This window comes from Coccinella septempunctata, chromosome 2 (genome assembly GCF_907165205.1).
Source record: "Coccinella septempunctata chromosome 2, icCocSept1.1, whole genome shotgun sequence".
NCBI classification, from domain to species: Eukaryota; Metazoa; Arthropoda; class Insecta; order Coleoptera; family Coccinellidae; genus Coccinella; species Coccinella septempunctata.
Window position 1 is genome coordinate 48,409,122 of NC_058190.1, and position 27,874 is coordinate 48,436,995.

The 27,874-nt window shown below is 37.2% G+C and overlaps 1 protein-coding gene across 2 annotated transcripts; it reads left to right on the forward strand.

Moving 5' to 3' along the window:
- Positions 1–395: 395 nt before the first annotated feature.
- Positions 396–27,763, forward strand: LOC123307440 (homeobox protein orthopedia-like). Of its 2 annotated transcripts, none has more exons than XM_044889756.1 (5): positions 396–473; positions 2,762–3,051; positions 19,642–19,828; positions 21,734–21,883; positions 26,976–27,763. In XM_044889756.1, the coding sequence occupies exons 1-5, from the start codon at positions 452–454 to the stop codon at positions 27,281–27,283; spliced, it is 957 nt and encodes a 318-aa protein (XP_044745691.1). In that variant the 5' UTR covers positions 396–451; the 3' UTR covers positions 27,284–27,763. The 2 variants fall into 2 exon arrangements, with proteins under 2 accessions (XP_044745691.1, XP_044745689.1); XM_044889754.1 differs by lacking the exon at positions 396–473 and adding an exon at positions 572–942.
- Positions 27,764–27,874: the final 111 nt, after the last annotated feature.

The following is a 27,874-nucleotide window of genomic DNA, read 5'->3' on the forward strand; positions in this document are numbered from 1 at the left end:
AAATTCCCATTCAAGCGGCTGCACTCAACTTCCTTTTTGTTTATCAAAAAACAAAAATCCGGGCATATTAGGGGATGTTCCGCGAAACGTTCGGCGAAATTGATTACGTAGCCAACAAATCAATTCGCGTTTCACAGTTAATTAGGCTCCCTTTTCAGAGATAACAGTCGAAGCGAAAAGGAAACAGAATTCCGGACTTGCCATGCGGAAATAGCGAGTAGAGGTGAACCCGGAGCCGAGCAATGGAAGCTACAGACCCCGCCCCTTAGCCCAAAACCCCGCCCATGCGGGGGTGAACCCCCTATTGGCCTGACTCCCACTAGCCTCCTGCCTCCGGACCCATCTCAAGCAACAACAACATATTCAGAATTCAGTATCAAATCAGTACTCATTAAATAAACAGTGCAGTGCGTCAAACCTCGTGTGCCAGCTACAGAGCTATATACGAAACATGCTGAACAATTTGGGCCCTGGTAAGTTGGGGGGGCACTAATTGACGCTAAAGTCTTTAGTGATTCAGCGTACTAACGATAGGCTAGTTAAATGGGCTAAATTGATGCTGCACGCCCTCATTAAGCCAATATCGCTGGGCTGCTCCGGTAGGCCATTCAATTAGGGACATTTGAGGTGGTCTTGCCTGCCATTCTTTCGGACCCTCAGTTGTTGGCAGCGTCTTCTTGCCGATTTCCATTCGTTCGATTTTTCTTGGATGTCATACGCGATCTTAGATTGTCAGCGCGTCTAGGTTTTGGCCTCGCTAAGCCTTCAGGGTCTGTCTGGAGGAGATCTTGGCTGTGTGTTCCTCAAGTGACGTTGGTAGACATGTTGGTTGTAGCTTCTGACGTTAGGTCTTAGTGTGGTTCGCAGTGATTGACTATGAGTGTGGCAGTGGTTGAGTTTTCTGTAATTGGGATTGTGACATGATGGTCGGTGGATACCTAGGTAGATATTTGACTTATTATCCTTCTAAGGGACAGGACAGAGGGCTACTTCAAGGATTTCAAGATTTCATGCTTTTTAATCCGAACGAAAAAGAGGGATGCATCCTTTTCATGAAATATGAATCAATCAAACGAATTTCAAGGTTGTAGTCTGTTATACAACAATATTGCTCCTCTTCAACTCAATAATCTCTGATTATTGGTAGTGAGCTTTGCAATAACCTTCAAAACTCACGTCACAACCATCTCACCAATGTACTATTCGTTCGAACATTGTTCATAAATCAAGAAGAAATATGTATGCAACTACATATAAGGATATTTGTAGTCTGTTAATGAAAAATTTTTAATTATTCTTCCTTAAAATGATTGTACCTACTCAAATAAACAGGGTGCTTATTCCATGTTTACTAAAGATGCTACAAATATGCAAGAGATGAAATCTTGTCCAAAATTTCATGAAGAAACAAATATGCAGTCCTTCGGTGATATGGTGTGTTAGAAAATGGGAACTTTTTTCACGTTTTTCTTGATAAAATTAAGGGGGAAGAGTTACTTCGTTGAAATTCTGGAAGGGTTAATAGTCCATTATTCTAAACAAGAAAATATCGCCATCCGCTTACTGTTCATTTGAGTGGCGTTTTTTGGGGTTGCTGCCCTTTAAAACCCTCCATTCTCTAGCAAGATGAGAATTAGCTGATGAAAAGCTAATTTATGGAAATCTTAGAGCGTTTGTCGAAAAAAGAGTTCATATAAAACTTGAGAAATGGGCTATAAGAACCCAAACATATATGCCTATATGCATAAGACTCCCACTCATATCTGAAAACCTATAAATTCTACCCACCACAAATAAATCACTCTGGATCTTTCAAATAATTTTTGCGTTGTTCTTCCATAGAGAGGAAGTAAAAAGCAACCTCTAAAATTCGTTTCCCAAGAAGGCTTTTACCTTATCAATAATATACCATCGAAAATTAGTTTTTGATAGCTGGATTCATTCTAAACAAATACGGTCCCTTGGAATCTTTTGATAAACGTAACAGTTTTTTAGAAAAAAAACATTCATCAACAAATAATCAGCGTCGCCCGTATAGGCTCATGGAATAAATTTACCTGTAGAAGGCGAATAGAATGCTTTTATTGAAGGGAAACTACACCCTACACTATGTTTTGACCCTGTATACAGGGTTCTTTGATTCGTACAAATATTTTAACAGTAGATTCTTGAGGTCAAAAGAAATACTTTTCCGCTGTGCTCAAACTTTTCAAATAAAAGATTCCCCGATTGAAAATTCACAGAATTTCTGAAATTTTCATATTTTCGTTGAAGTTTTTCTGAAAATTCACGATTTTCATCAAATTAGAATAGCTTAAAAAAAAAGGAATCACGATCCTTCGGGTGTTCACAAGGGGAAAACTGAAAATTTTGGAGCAGGATTGCCAGATATAGTATTTGTGTCCTTTTCATTTACACCCTTCGAAAATCATCAAGCACCAAAGGCTCCATCTAGAGGCTGAATTTGATTCTCTCCTTGATGATATATCAGCAACCTATATCGACACTGAAAACTAGACAATCTTCACTCATGATGGCCTTTCAGTCTTTTAGTTTTTCAGAGCTACTGACGCTAAATAACCTGAGGATTTATCGCTGAAGTTCTTCTAGATCTAGAAGAAGGTTAACCACCTTATTCCCATCCTTAATCGCTTGTGCTTCATTCTAAATGAAGTCTTGTCTTCAGTACCAAAAGAAAACGTCTTTCAATATACAGTTACATCCTCCAAGTGGTGCCCTATAACCTTATAACTTGTTACAGGTCTCAAGGACATGTGCGGAGAAGACCTGAAGCGTCACCAGGGCGACCTGAAGATCCTGGATCAGCCGAGGTTGAATCTTTGCGACGGCAATCTATCCTCGCTCAACAGCATGGGCAGCAACTCTGGCAGCGACGGCGACAAGCCGTCCAAGCAGAAGAGGCACAGGACGAGGTTCACCCCAGCTCAGCTGAACGAGCTGGAAAGGTGTTTTTCGAAGACTCACTACCCGGATATTTTTATGAGGGAGGAGATAGCCATGAGGATAGGACTGACAGAATCGAGAGTGCAGGTCGGTTGTCATTTTGTTGTATCCTACTTGTTGCTGATTGTGAAAACGAGCTACCTTGGACTAGGTATTAGTCAAAAAAAGGTACTCCTTTCGAAGGTCATCTTTCGAGTGGATTATTTTCCAGGAAAACTATGGTAGATCCAAACGTGATACATATTCTGAAAGAGCAACTCTTCTTTTCCTAAATCTGGTAATTTCATCCATCTCGGCAAAACCGTTCGGTCTTGAGGAAGTTTTAACTGAACCCATCTTTTTGGGAATTTTTCGAAGGTCATCTTTAGAGTGATTTATCTTGCAGGAAAATTTTAGCAGATCTGATTTTGATTCGTATTCTGAAAGAGCAACTCTTCTTGTAAAAAATCTGAGAATTTCATCCATTTCGTCACAACCGTTCGGCCTTGAGGAAGTTTTAACTGAACCCAACTTTTTGGGAATTTTTCGAAGGTAATCTTTAGAGTGATTTAACTTCCAGGAAAATTATAGCAAATCTAATTGTGATTCGTTTTCTTAAAGAGCAACTCTTCTAGTAAAAAATTTGAGAACTTCATCGATTTCGGCACAACCGTTCGGTCTTGAGGAAGTTTTAACTGAACCCATCTTTTTGGGAATTTTTCGAAGGTCATCTTTAGAGTGATTTATCTTCCAGGAAAATTATAGCAGATCTAATTGTGATTCGTTTTCTTAAAGAGCAACTCTTCTAGTAAAAAATCTGAGAACTTCATCCATTTCGGCACAACCGTTCGGTCTTGAGGAAGTTTTAACTGAACCCATCTTTTTGGGAATTTTTCGAAGGTCATCTTTAGAGTGATTTATCTTCCAGGAAAATTATAGCAGATCTAATTGTGATTCGTTTTCCTAAAGAGCAACTCTTCTAGTAAAAAATCTGAGAACTTCATCCATTTCGGCACAACCGTTCGTTATTGACGAATTTTTAACTGACTCCATCTTTTTCGGGATATTTCGAAGGTCATCTTTAGAGTAATTTATCTTCCAGGAAAATCGTCGTAGATCTAAACGGGATACATATTCTGAAAGAGCAACTCTACTAGTTATAAATCTGGATATCTCATCGAGCTTGGTGCAACCGTTCGGCCTTGACGAATTTTTAACTGACCTCATCTTTTTCGGGATTTTTCGAAGGACAATTCCCGACACGAGTATCTTTACTCTTGGGGCCTAGTGAATTTGAATTTGAAATAATAAATCGATGTGTGAAATGTGCCCATTTTCCTCCCAAACCGATTTCGGTCGGAACCACATAAAAATGGGAAAAAAAGTATCGGCCATCGTCGGCGAGCTTAAAGGCCCTCACACCGGAAGGGTTGCGCGACTCACACGTTTTAGCCATTTAGTTTTATGATTGTGAGACCGCATATAAGCTGCGTTCCGTTTTTCCTCTTGTTTGCCTACCTGGATCGGACCACATCGAAACACGCAAGTCGTAAAAACGGGGTGGAGAATGCGAGGGTGATCAGGATTGCATGGAATTCGTTCGATTCAGAAAAAAAAATTCAGCCGAAAACTTTTGAGAAGAACGATTTTTGATTCATAGACCATATTTTTCCTTTTTCTCTTCACTCTTCACTGTCTACGGAGTTGATAGGTATATGTGTTACCTTTCAATGTGATATTCAAATTTTCATTACTCAAAAACTGTTCAAGCTGAAGTTACGCTATGAGAAGTATTGAATTTTGTATTGTTACATCAATACAACACAGTTGATCGTTAAAAGATTGAATACGCAAGTGCTGTTTGCCTGTTTACGAGGATGTATTGATATCTAGTTAGCCTAGACCAATTCCATGCATAAAAAAATATTGCGTTACCACAGCAACGAACACGAACTCTTCAGAAGTGTCAGTGTGAAGTTTTAGGTCAAAAAAGTAAATCAGAGTTAAGCAATGAATTAAAAGAAAGAAGATGTCCACCGAAATTGTGAAAATCGAAAAATTGGAGTATCAAGCCATCATCAAGTACCTGTATTTAAATGGGTTTAGAGGTAAGCAGATTTACGAAGATATGCTTGATACCCTTAGTGATCAATTGCGACGGTGAAAACTTGGACTGCAAGGTTCAAAAGAGGTGAATTTTCCATTGAAGATGATGACCGATCGTTAAGGCCAGTTTCTGTGTCAGTCCCCGAAAATATCGATGCAGTTCATGACATGTTTATATCAGACCGTCGTCATCATATAGTTCACGTCAATTTGGACATGAGAAAAATTGCTGCAAAATGGATACCCAAATGTTTGAATGTTGACCAAAAGAGTGCAAGGTAGAGGCATCGCGTTCGATCTGTGCTCGATTTGAAAACGATGTGGACTTCTTTAACCGAATTGTTACTATGGATGAGACTTGGGTACATTCCTACGATCCAGAAACAGAGCAACAATCGATGGAATAGCGACACTCTGGTTCTCCAAGACCTAAGAAGTTTCGTGTCCAAAAATTTGCTGGAAAAGTTCTTGCTTCAGTTTTTTGGGATTGCCATGGAATAATCATGATTGATTTTTTGGATAAGGGTAGAACAATAACCGGAGATTACTATCCGACATAACTGACCACTCTACGGGAAAAAATTAAAGATAAAAGACGCAGAAAGCTATCCATAGGTTTTTTGTTTTTGCAGGACAACGCCCCTGCACACAAATCTTATGTTGCCATGCAAAAAATTCGTGATTTAGGGTTTGAATTACTAGAAAACCCCCTTTATTCACCAGATTTGGCTCCATTCGACTATCATCTCTTTCCTCAACTGAAAAAAAGTTTAAAAGGTCGTAAATTTTCTTTCAACGAGAAGTTAATAAAAGCTGTGGAGTTCGGGTTTGCAGAGCAAGAAGAAACATTTTTTTTTGAAAGGTCTGGAGACGTTGCAGATTCGCTGTGATAAATGTATCCAATTAAGTGGAGAATATGTTGAGTAATAAAATATTTTGACATTGAAATTTTGTTTGGTCCTAATAGGCTAAGAATTTTTCAATATATCCTCGTTCTTAGTTGGAGTCCCATGAAATTTTGGGCAAAATTGGTATTTCAAACAGAATGTCTGTCACAAAACAGCCTGAAACAAAACAGAGGAATTCAGACGATATCATAGGTACCAACGTAAATTTCATCCGAGTTTCAACTCCAAATTGAAACGAAAAAAAATTTTTCGCATACCTCCATATTAACGAACGAGAAACGGGATGGATAGAAATGGCATAGGTACCGAATTTCCGTTTTAACGAAACTTGTCGACTCGTCAAAACTGATGAAAAACTGGCACGGGTACCCGGGAAATGCATTTGCCGCTTGGATACGGGCTGTCGCTAAATGCGAAACTCTTGCTACCCTTAGATATCGCAGCCATTTTCATTAAACTTCATATTGTCAGAGTGATCCATCACAACACGATGTGGATGTAGTTTCTAGTTTCGCTAATGAAGAAATATCGGACCGGGAATTCTTATGAGTCTGCCATATATGTATATTCACAGCGGGGTTTGATTGGAAATTGTTCTGAATTTTTTTGGTTACGAGTTCCTCATCAGGACTCGCCCGAAAATCTATCTCAGAAAGTCTAGAACATAACGGAACCTCGAATTCAGGCTTCAGACAATTTATGGTCCAAAGCTGGCATGAAGTTTTCATTAAGGTAGGAACAGTGGGATTCAATTAATATTAATCAAGGGGAGATACGAACTTGGAAAGCCCATCTGAAAAGGATTTAGATCTGTAGCGCATAGCGCCACGCAATGAGAAAGCAACTTCGAGTTTCTCTACTTTACAGCTACTTCAGGATTTCGAATACGACTGATCTGGTGTTTTATGCGAAAACCTCCCTCTAGAATGGACCAGGTTCATCTAATACCCAAAATCGATTTCTTATTCATCATCTATAATATAACTACCAAGAAAATTACATTGTTACTCTTTTGATTATAAGATGTTTAAAATGCGTGAGAACTAACTTCAGGTCCCATGCAGGAACTGTAAGAGCCACTTACAACTCTTATCTATTTTGGACGCTGTAACAGTAGGATGTAAGACAAATGTGTGACACGTCTTTTAGTATCCAAACAACTCCGGAGAGAGCAGTCTCTCTCAGGGCTTTCCTTTAAAAGGTTTTTCTTCTCACACAGACGAAGAAGAATTGCTCAATTCTCCTTAAGATTGATTCATTTACATCTGTATGATATACATAGAGTTTTCCCTCATCACCATACTTAAATAACTAGTAGGGGGAGTCCGAGAGACTTGCTCAGGCAGGAGACTTGAACCACCTCAAATATTTCAATTCAAATTTCGCGCTACCGGTATAGTAACTAGCTTGCGACGTACTCGTAACAAGGCACAACTAGTGATAGCTCCATTTTGGCCGCCATCAGAACAGTTCGGGAGTGAGAGGGTTGAACGTGATTTTGTCGTTAGGAAACAAGAAATTGAATAATTTTTGTCTGTTACACTGTCTGAAAAGTTTAATAGGTGCGTGGTGTTATTAAGATTTATTGATATTGTTTTAGAAACGCTGAGCCTTTTTAATAATAGTTGTAAAAGATTTAAGAAAACATCTCTTGAAGAGACTAAAAGGGAGTGCGGAAGACTTGACCCATGCTATGGTCGGGAGACATAATCAGTGGTCCTTGTTTCCCGCACTGAGCTTAGATAATAGTTTGTTTCAAAAAACAAAATTGAATAATAGGAATAAATATAAAAAAATCTACAAAGGTTTGAAAAAACATCTTGGAAATAAGTGAGAGTGACTCTGAAATTGAAAATATGTTTATCATACGCTGATACATCTGATGATGAAAACTTTGATATAAAAAATCGTTGGTCAATTATTTTCTTTCGATGTTTTTCCTGATAAACAAACTTATGGTCGAGTCTCTTTCGCCCCCTGTTCAACTCTCCCATGGATTTGGGAGACATGAGCCAATTTTCCTATAAAAACAGAATTGCTGTATTCAAAATGTTCATCTCACCATCACTCTACTACTATCTATCGTAACCTATTTGAGCATGATATCTTCACGCAAAAAATGAGTTGCTACCAAACCAAGTGGCTTCAGAGTGAAAAGGGGTTCAACTCTCCCGGACTCCCCATGTGTTCCCATATCAAACTGTTGTAATCAAGAGGGATATTCTCTACCTTGCACTTGAGGTCATTAGTAAAACCATAAATTAACATTAATCAATATTAAGATGACCAACATCTAATGGAAGAAAGTAAGGAATCTATCCCAACGCGGTTATACTCATTTCAGTTCCAAAGAATCTTATAAAAATGTATTTTATTGAAACGTTAACTATTTTTACGCTCTATCCTCTGACGAAATCTCGTTACCTCAAAACGCACCCTTAAACCTCAGCTCGCACGTAGTCTAGGAGCACATAAACCGATATATGATGAAATTTTATGGCATATTTGGGCCGTAACCGACTGGCAACAACATCCTGAAAATATTCCACGTATATTCCTCCTTGAGTGATTTATATCTGGGGGTTAGTTTAAATCACACCCTCCTAAGAGCATCGCCGTGGCGTTAACGGACTTGTTTCAACGCCCCTCGTGGCAACAAGCTTCATTCCGCAGTCAAATATGGGTGTAAATGTTTAATGAAGAACGATGATTTGATTCTCGGCACTTAATCCGGATTAATAGCCCTTTTTTGGGGGTGGAGAGTTGTTCCATAAAGGTTATTTTTGACTAGAAACCGATGATGGTATAGAACACTTAGGCTTAGTAGCCTACACCTGTATTTTCAGAAAAAAAATGTAAAAAAATTCTAGCGACGTTGATTCGCCCAATCTTTGTGTTCATTTGACCTCAACGAGGGATAACCTACCCTGGAATGGTTCATGCGGAATGTGCATCGGGTTTTTGTGTGGTTTGTATGACCATCCTGCTGATACCACATATACAGGGTGAGTCTTTGACTCGTACATGTATTTTAACAGTGAATACTTAAGGTCAAAAGGAACATTTGTTTCCTTTGCTATTTTTTCCGAATCGGCTCGGTTTAAAAGATACAGGCCGTTGAAAACCATAAAAAAATGTTATTTCAAGTTCAAATCTCATAAACGGTTTTATTGAATGAAATGAATTTCGCAATATAGTTTAACATTCATTGGATTAATCTTTTTCGAATACAAGATATCACCCACGTCTTCCAGTTTTCTCATTATGACCATTACGTACCATAGTACCAAAAATTCAAAGAACCGAACTCTTGAAACTAAGTTGGACTCTATTTCATGAATATTTGAACGTTTTGTGAAATAAAAGTGAGTATTCTCTATATTTTCTCGTAAAATGCGCCGTTTTCGAGTAATTTGATGTTCAAAAATAAAGAATATGTGTGAAATTCGTAAAATTGGGTACTTTGACCGAATGCAACTCTTTGTAAAAGATCCACAGTAGTGTCATAGATTCAGCCAGTTATTCTGAAGGTTATTCTATTCTTCCAGGGGTGGCACAGCTCATGAAAACTAAAATGGCTATATATTTTTATCAGGGCCGAATCGGAAAAAATGGTACAGGAAAAAAATGTTTCTTTTGACCTCAAGAATGTACTGTTAAAATATTGGTACGAGTAAAATACTCACTTATAGAGGAACTGGTCCACCAAAGAATAGAATCATAATAGTTCTATCATGGGTGCTATAGCTGAATTGAAATCTGATCACTCGGTTACTCCAAAGAATGTGTTTCAGAATAGGCTTATATCATAAATACAGAACATTCCTTCCAAGCTGTTTTACGTATGATGGCCTTATTTCTATGTTTCAAATGACTTTTCGAATCTGTCAGAAAAATATGCTACTTCACTGATTTCATCGGGAGTACATAACCCCAAATTAGTTTTATTTTCGACTCAGGTTTCCAGGGGTGTTAAAAATCCGATGGATGAAAGAACGAAAAAAAAAGAAGAACCGGAAGCAGACAGTTGCCGTAGATTCACAGCTTTGGTGTAATCGTAATATTTTATGACATAACGCTCTGATCGGGCTTTAGAAGTGCAGTAAAGGTAATCGAAAGTCGTAAACCCTAATCTGCCATAGAAATTCATGGCCCAGTCTCTTCCCCCTTGCCCTTTTTCGCTTCTCCTTCTCAATAACAGAACGCCGCTCCCAGCAAATTATCGATCTGGAGTGTACAACCAGCGATAGAGAAGGAAGGCACGAAAGAAAAATGCGTTTTGTGTAAAAAAATTCACTCCACATTGACCATATATTAAGAAACCATCAGAAACGGTTGTTTACTAGATATATGAGCATAATTGTAAATGTTCATGAAAATGGTTCAAGTCTCCAATTTCATGAGAAATATGATATACAGGGTGGTACAGATCGTAACCAAGAAATTTTAACCACGTATTCTACATCAAAAATAAGTCCTATACTGCATTCAAATTTATTTTAGCAGTCGGTTGGCCATGAAATAATTGTTTCAAGTTTTTGTAACTAGAACGGAGTAAGGTTGGCACTCATGAAATGTCGTTAATGTCATAACGCCGTTGCCACAACTAGTATCAATTTTTATTACGAAAATGCCGAAAGTGATTGAAAAAAGAGACAGGGTTTCAGGAAGTGCTCTTTAGAATTCAGGTCCGCTCATTCAGATAGTTATACCCTGATATTCTAAAATCCACAATACGTTAGAAGGTAGCGAACATATTCAATGTAAGAGAATTTAAATAATGTTTCATCCGAACCTAAACGACTTATATTTCAGCTGAATATTTCCACTATCAGAAAGATTGTGAATGAAGAGGATGACTAAGAACTTCCTTTTATTGGGAGACCCAAAAAAGTGGTGGCATTGAGAATTTTATGTTTGATTGAATTAATGCGAAAAGTTTACTACAGGATTTTCCATGAATGTCATCGTAGAATAAGTTTCCCAAAATTGATTTTTCTATTTTTCATTTGACTTGTCCTATACATTGTAAATGTTTTAAGGTACCAATAAATACCTAATTATTATTATTATATCAATGCTTTAAGATGAACAGCCAAAAATACGCACCAGTTTTCCTGCTAATTGTTTATTCATGTAGAATTTTTGTTCAAAGGTGAAGTTCTTCTTGATTGAAACTTCCTTTAATTCCTTTTACTTATATTGATGCAAGATGATTTTTGTTGAAGAATTCAGAATTCTTGTAATTATCTGTTAATTCCTTCGGGAGATACCCATTCCCAACCACTGCAACATATGTATTTCATCTTCGGGTTAATATTTTTGAAATCTACAACTGATGTAACGTATTCAAACTTTAGCCAAAGAAGATAACGAACATTAACTCTCCTCAAACTGGTGCATATATTATGATATTATACTGATCTCTTGTATTTTCCATGCAAATAACTGGATTTGGTATGCCTTCAATCAGTTTGTATAAACTTCAATTATGTTCGTCACATATTTTCCGAAGAGATTCGACATTGTAGTAAAATACGTAATAACAGAAACTTTTACGTAGAACGGGCAACATAGCGTTGATTTAAAACCCAAAAATGTTTTAACAAGCGTCATAACCCCACATTTTCGTACTATACAGAGTGAAATGTGTCAAATTTCCATGGCCAACCGACTGCTTAAATAAAAGTGAATGGAGTATAGTTTGTCATGTAAACATATGTCGAGAAATGTTTCCCTACGGCCAGTCCCACCGCGCAAACTGTCAGATAAGCATGAATTCATTATCAGAGACACGTAGGGCACATACAGTATCTTAATCTGAATCGCTCGAGTATGTACACCTGACCTGATTTTTTTTTACATCTTTGAGACCTTGCAGACGCTTTCTCCATCGCTGAAAGTGCATACATCATAGAACCTTTCTTTCTTTCTACCATCTAATCTTCAAAATCCACTAGGTCTCCACGACGCTCGAGTGAATTCCGATTAGGCATCGTCGGCTTATGGTTCGTATATTCTAATGACCTGGTACTCAGACTAGAAAGAACTACTTTTTCTTGTGTGTACTCTCAATTTACTGTTTTTTTTTAATTTTTTTTCATCATTATCATTTTGTTATGGAATATGGAGATTGGTAATATCTTGAAGAAGTATGAACGTTGGGGTCAAATTTGTATATTTCTTCATCCGTTCGATGAGAAACGTGCCGATTACCCTTTTTGTTAACCGCTCAACCCTAGGGTAAGGCCGATTCGAATGGGGTCAATTGTGCGATGAACAGAATTTCTATTCGATCGGAAAACAATACAGCACGCCGAGTGTTGGTCAGATGGAATCCTTACTGGCCACATGAATTAGGCATATGGATTAGCGAGAAATCACCTGGTTCTCAATCTGTTTCATCTAGCGGTCAATTAGTTCGTGATTCATACCTCGCGGGGTGCTGACGTCCGATAGTTCGGGTAGGGTGGATAGAGCTTTACACGCGCAGAGGCGGACTTGAATTTCTGAGGTAAACAAAAAAGCAGTTAGATTGGAAAATATTAAATAAGTAATGCTCATTACTTTGTTGTGTTTTTGTTCGGACAGAGTGGCTCAAGTTTTCTTCCATCTAATATAAAAGCATTTCTACCTTTGATACCAGAGAAACATATATCAAGATTGACTATTCTTTCAATATTTCTACCTCAGCACTTCGAAAAAGGAATGAATTCTCTAATTTGAGTTCATTGTCTCCAATGAATCCTATGAAATCAAGCATGACATAAAATTATAACCACTGTCTTGAATATTTACACTTTTGAGAATGTGTCCACTGTTTTTTCATAGAAAATGCAGGATATCAATCGATCTATCACTTTGGACCTCTTATTAGCTCCTCGGAAATTGAATTTGACATTGACTAAACTGAAATTTGAGTAGTGAGGAACATTTTCAAAAATGTAAAAAGCTTAGACACGAAGATTTGGAATTTCAACGATATATACCTTCTTATTTCTCTCCTTCTTTTATATTAGTGAAGAACTAACACTTTGAATCGTCATTATTCACCGAACACGAATGTTCATCGAAACCAACCAATAAAAATTCCTACTACGAGCCTGTCCGATTCGATGGGGTGCTAACATGATCGGTTTTAGTCCCTTAATGCCCTGACTTGATATATTGACTTTTATTAACCTTATCCTGATGTTTGAGTATGAACTACAACAGGGGGAATACTGCTCCACTAATTCCCATTTAATCTTCTAATAACGCGCATGAAATTGAAACTGTGATTCGTTCGGTAAAGAAGATTTGATGAATACGTAATGTGTTTTTAGGGCGCGTGTACCCCCCCCCTGCTTAATATCGTCAGTTTTTTGTTCAGGCAAATGAAGACTTGGGATAAAGATGTTGATATTTTCATTATAAGAAAATGGACGTCCTCTGTAGGTGTTCAATGCAAGGTGATACGTTCAAGCAATTTTATAAACCGTTATGTATCAACACCATTTCTCTTCATTCATTTCATTTCACTATAACCTCGTTATCATCAACATTTTCAATGGAAAATTAGTTTTCTGGAACCTCGCAATATAATTTCCTTGGTCATACACAAATTCAATGTTTATTTTAAAAAAAATCTACTCAAATTTCAATCTCTTCAGATACCTTACCTGATAATGCGTGGATACTCCTATTTTTCAATTTTCGGTGTATTTAACTTTGTTAGGGAGCTTTCATTAGACTTTTTGATGCTATACTGATAAGATAAGTGTATTGAATTTATGCAGGCTTCTTTCGAAATAAGACTTGAGAAGAAAACTCCATTTGGCAGATGGCAATTATGTATGCAAAAACCATCAACGAGAAAACATTTAGAACGATGCTAAGTAGAGAATATTATTGGGAAAGGGAACTCATCCTATTGAATACTCAAAATAAATACCATCAGATGGTTTGAGACCACTTATCGTGTTCCATTCAGAGTAAAAGCAAATCTACAATCGATATCGATATCTGGTAAGAACATAGAATAGAATATGTTCAATTTCCAAATTTTTTTGGCATATACAGGATGGTCCAGATCGTAACCAAGAAATTTTAACCATCATCAAAAATAAGCCCTAGTTTCTCATATAAACATATGTCGAGAAATGTTTCCTCTCCGAGATACGGGGTGTTGAAATTATAGAAAAAAAAATGTTTTTTATTAATAACTTTCACACTGCTTGAAATATTTTCATGAAATTTGAGATATAGGTTTTGAGCGTCAAGAAGCACTTTTTGCATAATAACATTTCTTTTCTATTCTACTGGATTCTATCTGGATCTTAATGAAAATATGCTGTCTCTGCTGACTTCCTCAAAACACTGGAAGTGGTTGCCAAATTTGATGTAACTGAAAACAAGCCTACTAAGCTATCTGTAATTTGTACTTCCAGTATCTAAATTGATTTCGATTATTTATTGAATATTTAAGCTTCAATTTAATTGCATCATCCTTCTTTTTGCATTTTCATAGAGAAAATGTTTTACTTGACCCTCCTATCGAGATTATTCAAGTTGGACTTTACTATATGCGCCGCCCTGTATGTCTAGAACCCTTTATAGAGTCACTCTATATTTTCGATATTTCCAAATATCCCTTCTAGACCTTGCGTGGATCGCTTTGACCTATAACCCGCGTGATTTACATCTGCACTTTATTAGCTTTCTTTACAATTTCTCCGAACAAAGAACTGCGGCGTTGGAAGCTCCAACGGCGTCCCAGGCTGGGGGAGAGTTAGTATATTGCTCTTGTAACAAATAGTTAATATGTCGGCCTTATAGCGCCGCGGTAAGCCAACAGGGAGTTAATTTCGGCGGTGCTGGCATCATTAATCCCTAATGGGGCGTGCTGATGTATGACTTCGCAATGTTCTGCTCTATTCTGTTGCGTGCTCCACGGATGCTCTACCCTACGGATCGGGGGCGATAGAGTTTAGTGTTTTTTCACCCCCGATGTGCCTTCGCTTCCCACCGAGAAAAATGTGTATTGTTCCTCCGTCGACCAATGGCAACACTGCAAATTTAGAGAGTTTCTCATAATTTTCTTCTCAGAACTTTTCTCAAGGTTTTACAGGGTGTTATTGTATAGTGATGCCACGGGAGTCTCGTTTTCGCGACGGGACTTGATATCACTTTTTCTTATAGAGAATTTCAAAAGCACAAAAAATTGAGTTGTTTTCATCGAAAATTTTATCACAATATTCGAGAGAAGAAGTTCTACATTCTGTCGCAATAAACATACCAAGACGCCTTGCATTAGGTGAAAATTGTCGGGCTATGTTTATGTACAGGGTGGGCAAAATTCGTTGTCTACTGTGGGGATCTCGAGAACTATAGCAGCTAGAAGAAAACAGATGACACATTCATGACTAATCCGAATCTGAAAACAGAATCGGCCTATCATTTCGAGTTATAAACAAAAATTGAGATTTTGACGATTCCGAAAAGTTCCCATAACTTTTTTGTCTTTGAAGTTACAGAGCTGAATCTTGAACCTTCTCAGGAACTTTTATACGTAGAATCTACTGACAAAAAGATTTTTTTCCAATTCAAAAATAACAAATTCGATACAAGTTTGCATTTAAAAAAATGAAAGTGCACCTAATGATTCGAAATGAAAAAATATTTTGAGCTCATCAGTGGATTCTACGTAAAACAGTGCCTGCAGAAGGTTAAAGTTTCAAATTTGTAACTTCAAAGACAAAAAAGTTATGAGAACTTTACGAAATTGTCAAACTTAAAAACGAAGTATCGTAGGAGGTTGCGGTTTCCTCCATTCTTTGTTTCTCCGAAAAAGAGTTCGGAAATGTGTCATCCGTTTTCTTCTATGTGCTATAGTTCTCGAGATCCTCTCAGTAGGCAACGATGGGTTTGAATGGCAGCTCTCTGTAACCGTAAGACCTAGGGAAAATAGATTGCACGTTTCCAACCTCGATTTTCTAAAGATTGTTAATGACCAAAACCGCATCCCTCTATGTTCTTGTGTTTTCAAGTTATAAGGTAAAACTCATTTTTCGGCTCTCCGTACTGGTGCCTCTATTTCGTAAAGTATCAGTGATATCGAAACACAAATGTTATACTACAAACACTTTTTCATGTAGAACGAAGTGGCGTAGTCAAATATTTTTTTCAGTGATGTAGTGATAACTTTCATTTTTTTCAAATATCTGTGTTATTTTCACATATTCCAGCCATATATTTTTTTCTGATTCAGAATATACAACATACGTCGTGTCCCTAATTGTTCTTCCAAAAAAAAGCACAAAAACTAGTTCGGTCTAGTTGGCAGGTCATTTCATTGATAAATATATGATAATGAAAATTTGGCTCCTAAATCGTGTCAGGTTATTAAATGACGCAGGTTTTGCTTTCAGTGGATTTCCTTAGGTTTATTATTCAGATATTAAAATTTTAACAATCTTCCTTGTAGATTTCAAAGAATAAACCTCATTATTATTACCAATATGAGCGACTTTGAAGATCACTTTCATTCCGGATATTTGAAGGGATGAAAAATTTTCTAATATGGAATGAATCACTTTAAGGAAATTTCATAAAAATGCATTCAACTGAATATGTTCCGAAACCTTTTTAACTAGTAGATAATCTAAATACCAGTATACCACAGGCTTTTCAAACTCCTTCACAAATGAAGAAGTCATGGAAATTCTGATAATTTCCTCATTTCCCGAGCATCTTCTCGAATATCCGGAATGAAAGTGATCTCCAAAATATCTCATAACCTGACACAGCATAAGAGTATAAAGTTCATTATCATATTATCAATGAAAATGAACTGCCAACTTGACCGTAATGGTTTTGGTTTTTTTTTTATTGTAAGGACAATTAGATATACCTACGACTTATATTATATATTCTGAATCAGAAATAAATATGGGAGTGGAATTTGTAAAAATGTATTCAAAAAATTAAAAGTTATCACTATATGAGGGGTTCAGAGCTGAAGTGAACCAAGTCCATTCAGACTAGTTAAATAAATAAGAATAATAATGAATAAAGAAGTCACTTTTGAACTGATTGGTGATAAACAACTTCTAAGCCATTCATCTCAAAATTAGGCTGAATGGACTTGGTTCACTTCAGCTCTGAACCCCTCATATCACTGAAGTGGCGGACTGAAAAAATCTTTGACTACGCCACTGCATTCTACATGAAAAGTGTCTGTTGAATGTAACATTTGTAGATAGTGGCACCAGTACGAAAAGCCGAAAAATGAGTTTTCACTTATAACTTGAGATAGAGGGATGCGGTGTTGGCAATTAACAATCTTTTAAAAATTGAAGTGGGAAGGGTGCCATCCATTTTCCCTAGCTCTTACGGTTACAGAGCTGTCATTCAATCCCAACGAATTTTGACCACCCTGTACGGTGGTCTTCGATATGAGTAGATATTTCATAAATATTAATCTTTTGTGGAGCGGGATATTTTCAACTACCTATAAAATGATACGAATCAAACTAAATAAATCGAAAATTGTCCAAATACCCGATTATCTCTCGCAGTCCATCGAAGGACTATAGTCTTCTAAAAGTGTATAAATCTGACAAATAGGTTTCTTACAAGGAAAAGCTGTATAAAACGCCCCCCGATTCTCCCATAAACGCTCCCGTCGGTCAGCAAAACGACGGTCCATCACTCAAACTCCGGCAAAAATAAATCTCTGCGGACGTAAAGGATAGTGCACATCGACACTGCGGCAGATGCCGATTGGCACCCCACATAAGGGAGCGGACATTAATGATGCTGGATTATTTAACAATCATATATCTTCGCACGATGGATTTTTGGCGTCTCATGCGACTCTGGAGACCGGGAAATTCCCTTGATATCGTCGGGAACGGTCTATTGTTTGACGGAGATGGGAGATGTTGCTGGAGTGGTTGTCACTGGCAGCTAGGGGTTGGGGGCAGCATTTTTTGAAGGATAGTAAAAAGTGGGAAAGCACTCACGGGAGTCAGGATCAAGAATCAAAAGCGCTTTTTCTAATTCATAAAATTTACGACCTTTTAAACTTTTTTTTCAGTTGAGGAAAGAGATGATAATCGGATGGAGCAAAATCTGGTGAATAAGGGGGGTGTTCTAGTAATTCAAACGCCAAATCACGAATTTTTTGCATGGCAACATGAGATTTATGTGCAGGGGCGTTGTCCTACAAAAACAAAACACTTTGGATAGCTTTCCGCGTCTTTTCCCTTTAATTTTTTCCCGTAGAGTGGTCAGTAATGTCGAATAGTAATCTCCGGTTATTGTTCTACCCTTATCCAAAAAATCAATCATAATTACTCTATGGCAATCCCAAAAAACTGAAGCAGAACTTTTCCAGCAGATTTTTGGACACGAAACTTCTTAGGTCTTGGAGAACCAGAGTGTCGCCATTCCATCGATTGTTGCTTTGTTTCTGGATCGTAGAAATGTACCCAAGTCGCATTCATAGTAACAATTCGGTTTAAGAAGTCTATATCGTTTTCAAATCGAGCACAGATCGAACGCGATGCTTCTACCCTTGCACGCTTTTGGTCAACATTCAAACATTTGGGGATCCATTTTGCAGCAATTTTTCACATATCCAAATTGACGTGAACTATATGATGAACGCGTTCGTATGAAATATACAGTGATTCAGATATCCGTTTTAGCCCAATTAGACGGTCTGATAAAATCAGGTTATGAACTGCATCGATATTTTCGGGGACTGACACAGAAACTGGCCTTCCCGATCCGTCATCATCTTCAATGGAAAATTTACCTCTTTTGAAGTTTGCAGCCCAAATTTTCACGGTCGCATACGAAGGACATTGATCACTAAGGGTATTAAGCATATCTTCGTAAATCTGCTTACTCCTTAACCCTTTTAAATACAGGTACTTGATGATGGCTCCATACTCCAATTTTTCGATTTTCACAATTTCGGTGGACATCTTCTTTCTTTTAATATATTGCGTAACTCTGGTTTACTTTTTTGACCTCAAACTTCACACTGACAATACTAATGAGTTATTGTTCGTTGCTATGGTAACGCAATATTTTTTTATGCATGGAACTCATCTAGGCTAGCTAGATATCAATACATCATCGTATTAATCCAATACAAAACCGCTTATTAAAGGTGCTACAACCCTCTAAAAAGGCGTAACCCCAATCGATGTTTTTGTTAACAGTTTTTCTGAATGATACTCATCAAAATAGTATTCGCAACTGTTGAAAACCTGTTGTGCTGTCTGGGAGTATCACTCAACAGTAATCTTCAGCACAAAATATTTCAATTAGCTTCCCTTTGTGGATATGGAAGTCAAAACTAGAAGATGAGGGAGTGGTTTTCCAGAAATTCCAAAAACGGCAATTATCTCACAAAAATATCATTGTTTCAGCGTTCGAATAAGTAGAAAGTTGTATAAGGTTTACTGGACAGCCTGTAGAGTGTATACTGGGAGACATTTTCGAGAATAATTTCCATTAATCAAAAAACGATTGCATAAGCCATGCAGAGTATTTTATACTAGTTTTCTTCTGGTCCTCTACGATTTGACAACTCTTTGAAATTTGAAAAAATACCTTTGTTTCCGAATGACCACAAAGTGTGCTAGAGGAGCACACCATCTTTATTCACGAACATTTCGTTCCATTCAAGGTTTGGTTTCAAAACAGACGAGCCAAATGGAAGAAGAGGAAGAAGACCACCAACGTGTTCAGGACTCCTGGTGCCCTTCTGCCATCTCACGGTCTTCCTCCCTTTGGGGCTATGGGGGATGGTCTCTGCGGTTCTGGCATGTTCGGTAGCTCCGAGACACGCTGGGGAGTTGCTGGAGTAGCTACAGGTGAGGACAAAAAAGGAGTTTATTCTATTTTAATTCGTATACGGTGAAACTATTTGTTGGAAAGAGTCTAGAATCAAGAATGATGGGAGGACGTTTGACATCTGCTACAAGAGTTGTATGTAGTCTGTTGGATTCTTGAAACATTTCACTTGATCTTGCATGAACGGTGGTTCGGTTTAGGTCTTAATTCTGCTCGAATAATGAGTAGTTTATCGAAGAGGGAGGTTTTTTGTTCAACTTGGTATTCAAATTTTTCCAGGATCTGTGTACTTTCCTACTTTTTACTTTCAGTTGCATATTGCATATTTAAGACTGTTGCAATATTATTCCGATATTCGTTTATAGAATATATACTCAGCTTCATGAAGCTTGATCGGAAATAGACCGATTCTTGTATCGAATTATGATCTTACACAGCTTGAGTCTCTGATTCTTACAAATATTTTAATACTAGATTCTTGAGGTCAAAAGAAACACTTTTTTCCTATACCATTTTTTCCGATTCGGCCCTGATAAAAACATTTACAGCAGGTTTCATAAAACTTTGATTGTCCGATCAATGATTTGACAGTTACTCGAATTCTAAAACGAAATCACTGAAACATTTTAATTTCTGAATATATCAAAGAAGAAGCAATTGATAATAATTGAATGGACGTAGGAACATCTTAATTTGATGCGAGAATGATAATGTGAATGATCATGATTGAATTATCGACTAAAAACAAATTGACGTCTATTCGTCAATCAAGCGTTGATTCCCTGGTCAAGCTTTATGAAACCCGGACACAGTCATTTCAAGTTTTCATAATCAGTTGTGCTACCCCTGGAGAAACGAAATTACATACTTTCAGAATAACTAGCTAAATCTGTGACACTACACATCTGTGGATCCTTTGAAAATAGTTGCATTTGAACATCAAATTACTCGAAAACGGCGCATTACACGAAAAAATATGAAGAATATTTTTATTTTACAAAACATTCAAATATTCATTAGGAAGCTTTCAACTTACATAGTTTCAAAAGTTGGGTTCTTTGAATTTTTGATCATTTTATGGCACGTAATAGTCATAATGAGAAAAGTGGAAAACGTGGGTGATATCTTCATTATTCATTAAAGGAATATAAAACTACATTCCGCAATTCAATTCATTCGATAAAACCGTTTGTGAGAGTAAAAGTAACATTTTTTTTATGGTTTTTCAACAGCCTGTATCTTTTGAACCGAGCCGATTCGAAAAGAATGGTTAATGAAAAAAGTGTTTCTTTCCACCTCAAGCATCTACTGTTAAAATATTTGTACGAGTAAAAGGCTCACCCTGTATACGTCCAATCTGTATCTACTCCTTTGAGTGACCAAATCTTGACATGATTAATCAAGTCTAAAGTTAACTCTATTCAACCGTCAATTGTAAAGAGATTAATGTACTCTAGTAGCATTTCATCTTCGCAAACTGAGAGTATTTTCATTGTTTCTTAAGGCAAAATTTTTTCCAATATCTAAGAAAACTTGATTGACCCTCAATACCCTCAAAAAATACAGAAATGAAGGAGAAGTTCATAAATATCCCTGAGAATACCGACTAGATAAGGAATTTAGCGATTCATCCCTAAATTTTTTCCCTATCTTCCATCACCCTCCGTCAAAGTTCCATCGTACAGAAGTAACAAACTCAAACATATCACAACCATAACCGGCCCACCGTTGCACCTTTCCTCGAAACCGAGGATACATGGATAAACACGATTTTTAACGATTGTTTGTCAGGACTTTTCAGTCCTAAACAAACAGGTTCAACCCGGAGTCATAATCGTAAAAAGTTCGAAAAATACGAATGCACCTTTCAATATTTGATAAGACACAACTTTTCTTTCCCCGTAAAAGTGTGAATTTCGTTTCAGGACTGGGTCAGCTCGGACAAAGTTCGGTGCCCATGGGTGGATTCGGCCAGTCCCTAGGCCAATTGAATCAAACTTCTGGTCTCGGATCTGGCCTGCCCATAAGTACGGCCAATACTGTTTACCAGGCCCATTATGGTCTAAACTCGTTAGGTAAGTTGTGATTGATTAATTTGGATCCTAATTGAATTGATTAGGGTTGTATGGAAGGGTATCAGGGTATCCAGGATCCTACTTTCCGTTATCTTTTCAAATCAACAATTTTCTGGATAATTTTTCGACTTAATAAATGAACGCACCACACTGAATCACAAAAATTATTTTTGTCAAAACTTTCAGAGCTAACAATTTCATTTTGGTCTGAGATATGTCTCTAATTTTTGTATAGTGATCAGGGTCCAGTGACACATTTCAAGAGTTCAAAAATTTTGAACTTTTCGTTTCAATATCAACAAGCAAAAATTTTACAGGTGACCATCTTTGAAATACGATATAATCAGTTATTTTTTGTGTCAAATGTGGATATTAGGTTTCTTCATGATAATATCAAGAAGGGGCACATATAATTGAACCAATGTTTCATTTTTTGCTAGTATAAACCGTATTACTTTGCAACTTTTTACTATGAGTTTTGTCAAATTTGTCTCACCTGAAATTTGATTTGAAAAGTTCATTATTTGGTGTAACAGGATCATTTTTGCGTAGTAACCCAATTTTCGGGGACTATTAAAATAAAATTTTGATCATTCAAACAATTTTATCGTTATTGTCAGAGCAAAGGTTTGATCACCACATTCATATTTAAATGGCTTCACAACTCATGTTAGACTAACATTTCCTGTTCAAGAACTAGACATTGTGGATGTATCTATATGGAGTTGAAATTATTTCTCTTCGGCTTTACATTTTTATAAAAAAAAATGCTTGCTTAAAAGCACTGACAAACATCACTTGAACGACTGTTAGTTCTCAGTATTTGATGGATCATCCATAACATTAAAACGATGTGGTACCAAGAAATGAAAAAATGTAAAACAAATATGCCCATAAAATTGGCAAGCACAAACTAGGATTCATTCAACATTCTTAGCCTGATGGAAGAGTCAGCATGTATGACAGTCATATTTCTATTTCTGAGAGTAAACATCAATCTGACCATCGTGGTTGAAACAGGGAAAAATCACAGAAACCGTAATCTCATAACGTTACTCTGTTTCGAAGTTTTTGCCTTCTTGAAATGAAGACAGGGACGGATTAAGTATCTCTAATTTAATGCCATTCAACAAACAATTGAAAAACCTTCTGTCTTTTGCAATTTCCTCATGAAACAAAAATTCGATGAGAAAATGGCAGAAGGCAAGACAGTTTTTCAGTTGAATTTGCTTTCAAAGATTAAACAATTTTCAAAGAATTCAAATAAGCGGTTAATGTTTAGACACTATGGCCCAGTAAAGAGTATCTCAAGACTCTTAAGGGATTAATCGCAGAAATGAGATTTTGCATATCGTAAATCTCCTGTTTACTCTGTTACATTGTTGCATTCATTATTGGACATCCTGTATAGCTCGATCAGGGAATCAGAGCTTGATTAACTAATCCAAAATGATTTGTATTCAATGGCTAATTTTGTCATGATAATAAAGAATATTATTCTCGCATCAAATCATGATCTACTTACGTCCATTAAACATTCAATGCTTTATCTTCAATATATACCGGAATGAAAAAGTTCCAGTGATTTTATTCTCTGGATTACTGTGTAATCGTTGATTGGGCAATCAAAGTTTGAAAGTATCCGAGTGACTCCCTTGCTTATAAAAGTTTTGAATGAAGCATTTTTTCACTATTAGTTGGTTTTTACGATTTGTCATAATCTTTTCTGCATCTGCTCTCTTTTTCTCATGAAAAATGCACAATATATGGCCAATATTTCAATCAAAATTTCACTTATATCTGAGCAATAATTTTTTATCGAGTGATATATAAGTGAGTCGTCTTCAGTCTCTGAGATTTGTTGTCTGGAGGATATCTTCTCCAGTTATTTTGATATGTCCCTATTCCTATACAATGTCAATTAGTATTCAAAGATTTTATGTACTCAGACAAGAATCAACACAAGGTAATCTATCTGTACCAGTCTAATCCATCTCTGTCCATCTCCCGTAGACAGAAACGAAATAAAACCAAAAGCAAACAAACCCACAACGTTTTGACACCTCCGCTCTAAAGTAACAACTCGGTGTGGTATTCAGCTCCCGGGCGTATCGCCGTCTGGCCCCAGGGGGGGCCATGGGGGAGCCAGTCGACGTAACAAAACGCAACAATTAGCGGTGATTAGAAACAGTCTCGTTACGTGCTACCGAAATACACGTCAATAAATCTAATTGCTTCGGCACACACTTTTTAAGTTGGCAGCCTTGTTTCCACACCATTTACTGTTGGTGTGTGGTAGGTACTTGGTATATGACATAATGGTGGTACTCATTCCAAATGCGGATATTTGTACGTCTATTCCAAGCAGAACGCTGGAGTCAATGGATGGATTCAGAACAAATATTTGAGGATGCATGCCAGGTTGATTTCTGCTTTCAGTATGCCATTTGTGCATAGATAGAGTCCTGCGTCCTGGGACGCCAAATATCTGATGTTCATCTGTGAAATCCGGAATATATAACGAAGATTGTTGGGCTCATTCAGCCGAAGTGAAAAAACTTTTTAAAAGTTTTGAAAACTTCAAACACCGAACAATATCACAGAAAGAATGAAGAATAGCATTCATTATAAGTAGGTAGAGTCATTCGGGGCAACTGTGCGCACTTTTGCCTTTCAAGCCATATCCTGTTTCAAATGTTGAAGCTAGGAAAATTAAAACATATTCATAAGATAGAGAATTTTCTAACCTATAAGAAAACATCAAAAAGCAAACAAACAAAAACGTTTTCTTTCCGCAAAAAAGAATTTAATAGAGAAAGTCGGAGTGCGTTCACATACCCCGTATTGCGGGTAAGTGTGCGCACCCTAACGGGGTAAGTGAACGCAGTGCTTAGTGAACCACACCATCAAAACAAATTACAAAATAATGTCATCAAAATGTTACAATATTAGGGAAATGCTGTTTATTGTAAATACAGAAGCGCCTTTTTACAAGCAGTGCATTATTGTTCGTGCCACAATTCTTGGTGAACACAACACTTGATACATTCCCCTGTTGGTGGCTCTTCATATTTTTCTGAACAAATGGGACAATATTGATCGAGTCTCAACCAAGAAAATCAACAATGTCATAATTTATTCCTCACTGAACTAATGCCCATATAATGAATCTATGCGCACACTTACCGCGCACACTTTCCCCAGTAAGCCAAAATTTGAATTGACGTTCTTATAGAGTTGAGCAGCTAAGAGAACGTTAAATTTTTCATTATATATTCGGATTAATAAGCCCATGATCGAATAAAATATTGTTTAACACTGAGGGACTCGGAACTTGGACCTGCCAGAATGTTCAGAGATGCTAAAAATTAACAAGAAAACTAGTGAACTTGATTGATTGCAAACAAAAAGTTAAGGAAACGTGGCTCGGCGCACTCCTATGAAAAACTAATTTGGCGATTCTGCGCCCTTGCTTCACCCAAATGAACCCCTCTTTCATACATTGCATAGTCGAGATATACGCACTGCGCACACTTACCCACTGCGCTCAGTTACCCCGAATGACTCTATAGTTGTCAAGAGATATCAGAGACAACCTGTGTCTCTGATAATTGTAGTTAACTATTTCATGAGCGCGGATCATTTTGAATGCAATGCAAGTTTGAGACTGAAGATGCTTCTTGCTTCTTCGAAAGCCACAACGCCATTCAAGCATAAAAATGAATTTTTCCAATTTCAACATATAAAGTGACACTTTTTAAATCTCATTGATGTTCTTAAACGGGACGCTTGCATAGACGTTTTTGGTACAAATATCTCAATAGATCAAAAGAAACACTTTTTCCTTGTTCCATCTTTTCTGATTCGGTCCTGATTAAAAGACCATTTCAAGTTTTCATAGTGAGCCGTACCACCCCTGGAAAAACGAAAGTACCTTCAGAATCACAAGCTAAATCTGTGGATCTTGTAGACAGAGTTGTATTCAGCCAAAATTTTCAATTTTTCAAATTTCACAGATACTTTTTAATTTTTGAATATCAAATTACTCGAAAACGGCGCATTATACGAGAAAATATGAAGAATACTTCTATTTTACAAAACGTTCAAATATTCATTAGATAGCTTCCAAGTTAGTTTCAAGAGTTCTTTGAATTTTTGGTATTTTATGGTACGTAAGGTTCATAATGAAAAAACTAGGTGATATCTTGTGTTTGAAAAAGATTTATCAAATAAATGAAAAAGTAAACTCTAAAATTGATTTAATTCGATTAAACCGTTTTTGAACTGAAATAGTTAATTAATCAACTAGGTTATTAATGAAAGCGATTAATGTTCGAGATCATTAATCACTCAATAATAAACGAGTTGATTACAAGATTTTTCCGTCGACCACATTTTGAGTTGAATGTAAATTCTTGCTTGCAAAAATGTTCTATCGATACCTAGTCATATTTGACGCCTTATAAATTTTCTATGTTCATATCGGAATGTTGATATTTATGCGGCCGATCGAACAATTCGAGAAGTCCATATAAGACATATTCGAGTTGTGACATTTTGAGTATATCACATTGATATCGTTCGCTATAATATCTGGTAAAGAATGTTTGGAGCTGGTGGAAGCTGATGGAGTTGTAGTACATAGATATGTATATTGATTACTCTCTAACCATCATAATTTTTCAGCAACCTCCACAATTCATCTCTTCTCAATTCACCCGCTAGGTACTACGAAAATCAATGAGACATACAAATAAAATGATTATTTGGGATGCTGCTGAATACTTCGATTAGCCATGACAATAATGCATTAATAGGAAATTAACCAATAAAAGGGTTCATTAACAGCTAATTTCGTGTACGTTAAAGAGTGCTATTATCAAGAGGTCGGCGGAAAAAAGTGTTTTCGTATTATTAGGGTTCAGATGAAATTCCGGCAGTTTTTCCCGAAGTTAACCCAGCTGGCAAACGCCGCAGATACGTAAATTCCCGTACATTTCAACCCCTACAAGTCCGCATACAGCCAGACCGTTATAATTCACGGACATTATATCGGTGATCTGTCAAACTAATTCAGATTTATCCTTTACAGGTGATACTATGATGACATATTGCAACAACGGAGCAACAGCGGGGGGCAGTGCCATCGGGGGCGGTGGCGGTGGGGGTGGCGGCAGCGCCGGAAGCGGCAACGGCAGCTCTCCGCCCCCGCAGATCTCGTGCTCGAGCGCGGCGACCCCGCCAGTGGCGTCCGTTGCCTCGTCGACGGACCAGGAGGAAGACATCTGGAGGGGGCACAGCATAGCGGCGTTGCGACGGCGGGCGTCGGAGTTGAACGCCGCCATACCGTCGTACCTCCAAATCAATTACGACACTCACAATAACGCTTCTGTATATTAGTTACGGTTGTATCGATCGATCTCTTGCGATTTTGCGTGGGAAGATGGTTCGTCGTAGTTGAAAGACTTTGGAAGAGTCCATCGGACAAGGATAGGAACGAATATTTCTCTTTCTTTCTCATCTATAGATATGCTTTGAGAAAAAATGAATTTCTTCCATTTTCTTCCTATTGGTGGAAATGTGAAAATGCAAAGAAATCATACGCAAGTGTTAAGATCTTCTGATAATTCTTAAATCGGAATCGAGAACTGCCCAACTTTTAGGAATGATTGTTTTATCCACTATTCATTATTGAGTTAAAGCTATACAGGATGTTCACTTAAGATGCGGATACGGTTTCATGTCATAAAACATAAATACCGTAGATTCGGGTGCCTTGGGACGATTGTTGAATTCAACTTGTCATATTTTTGAAACGGTGACCTATTTTTATCTGAAAAAGAGGTTCGAATATGCTTAATGACTCCGACTTTTGATTAGGATATACTATACTTCAAAATTCGAATATAAATTTTGAAAAAAATTAAATATACTTGTCCCAAGTCACCCACCGATTTGGGAGGCTTGGCACAAGTTAAAATCTATTGATTT

What these genes read in the sequence shown, in the direction of transcription:
- LOC123307440 (XM_044889756.1), top strand. Translation starts at nt 452, where the DNA reads ATGCTGAACAATTTGGGCCCTG. An exon ending in TGACAGAATCGAGAGTGCAG is followed by an intron (nt 3,052 to 19,641) that starts GTCGGTTGTCAT and finishes GTTCCATTCAAG; the next exon opens with GTTTGGTTTCAAAACAGACG. An exon ending in TTATGGTCTAAACTCGTTAG is followed by an intron (nt 21,884 to 26,975) that starts GTAAGTTGTGAT and finishes TATCCTTTACAG; the next exon opens with GTGATACTATGATGACATAT.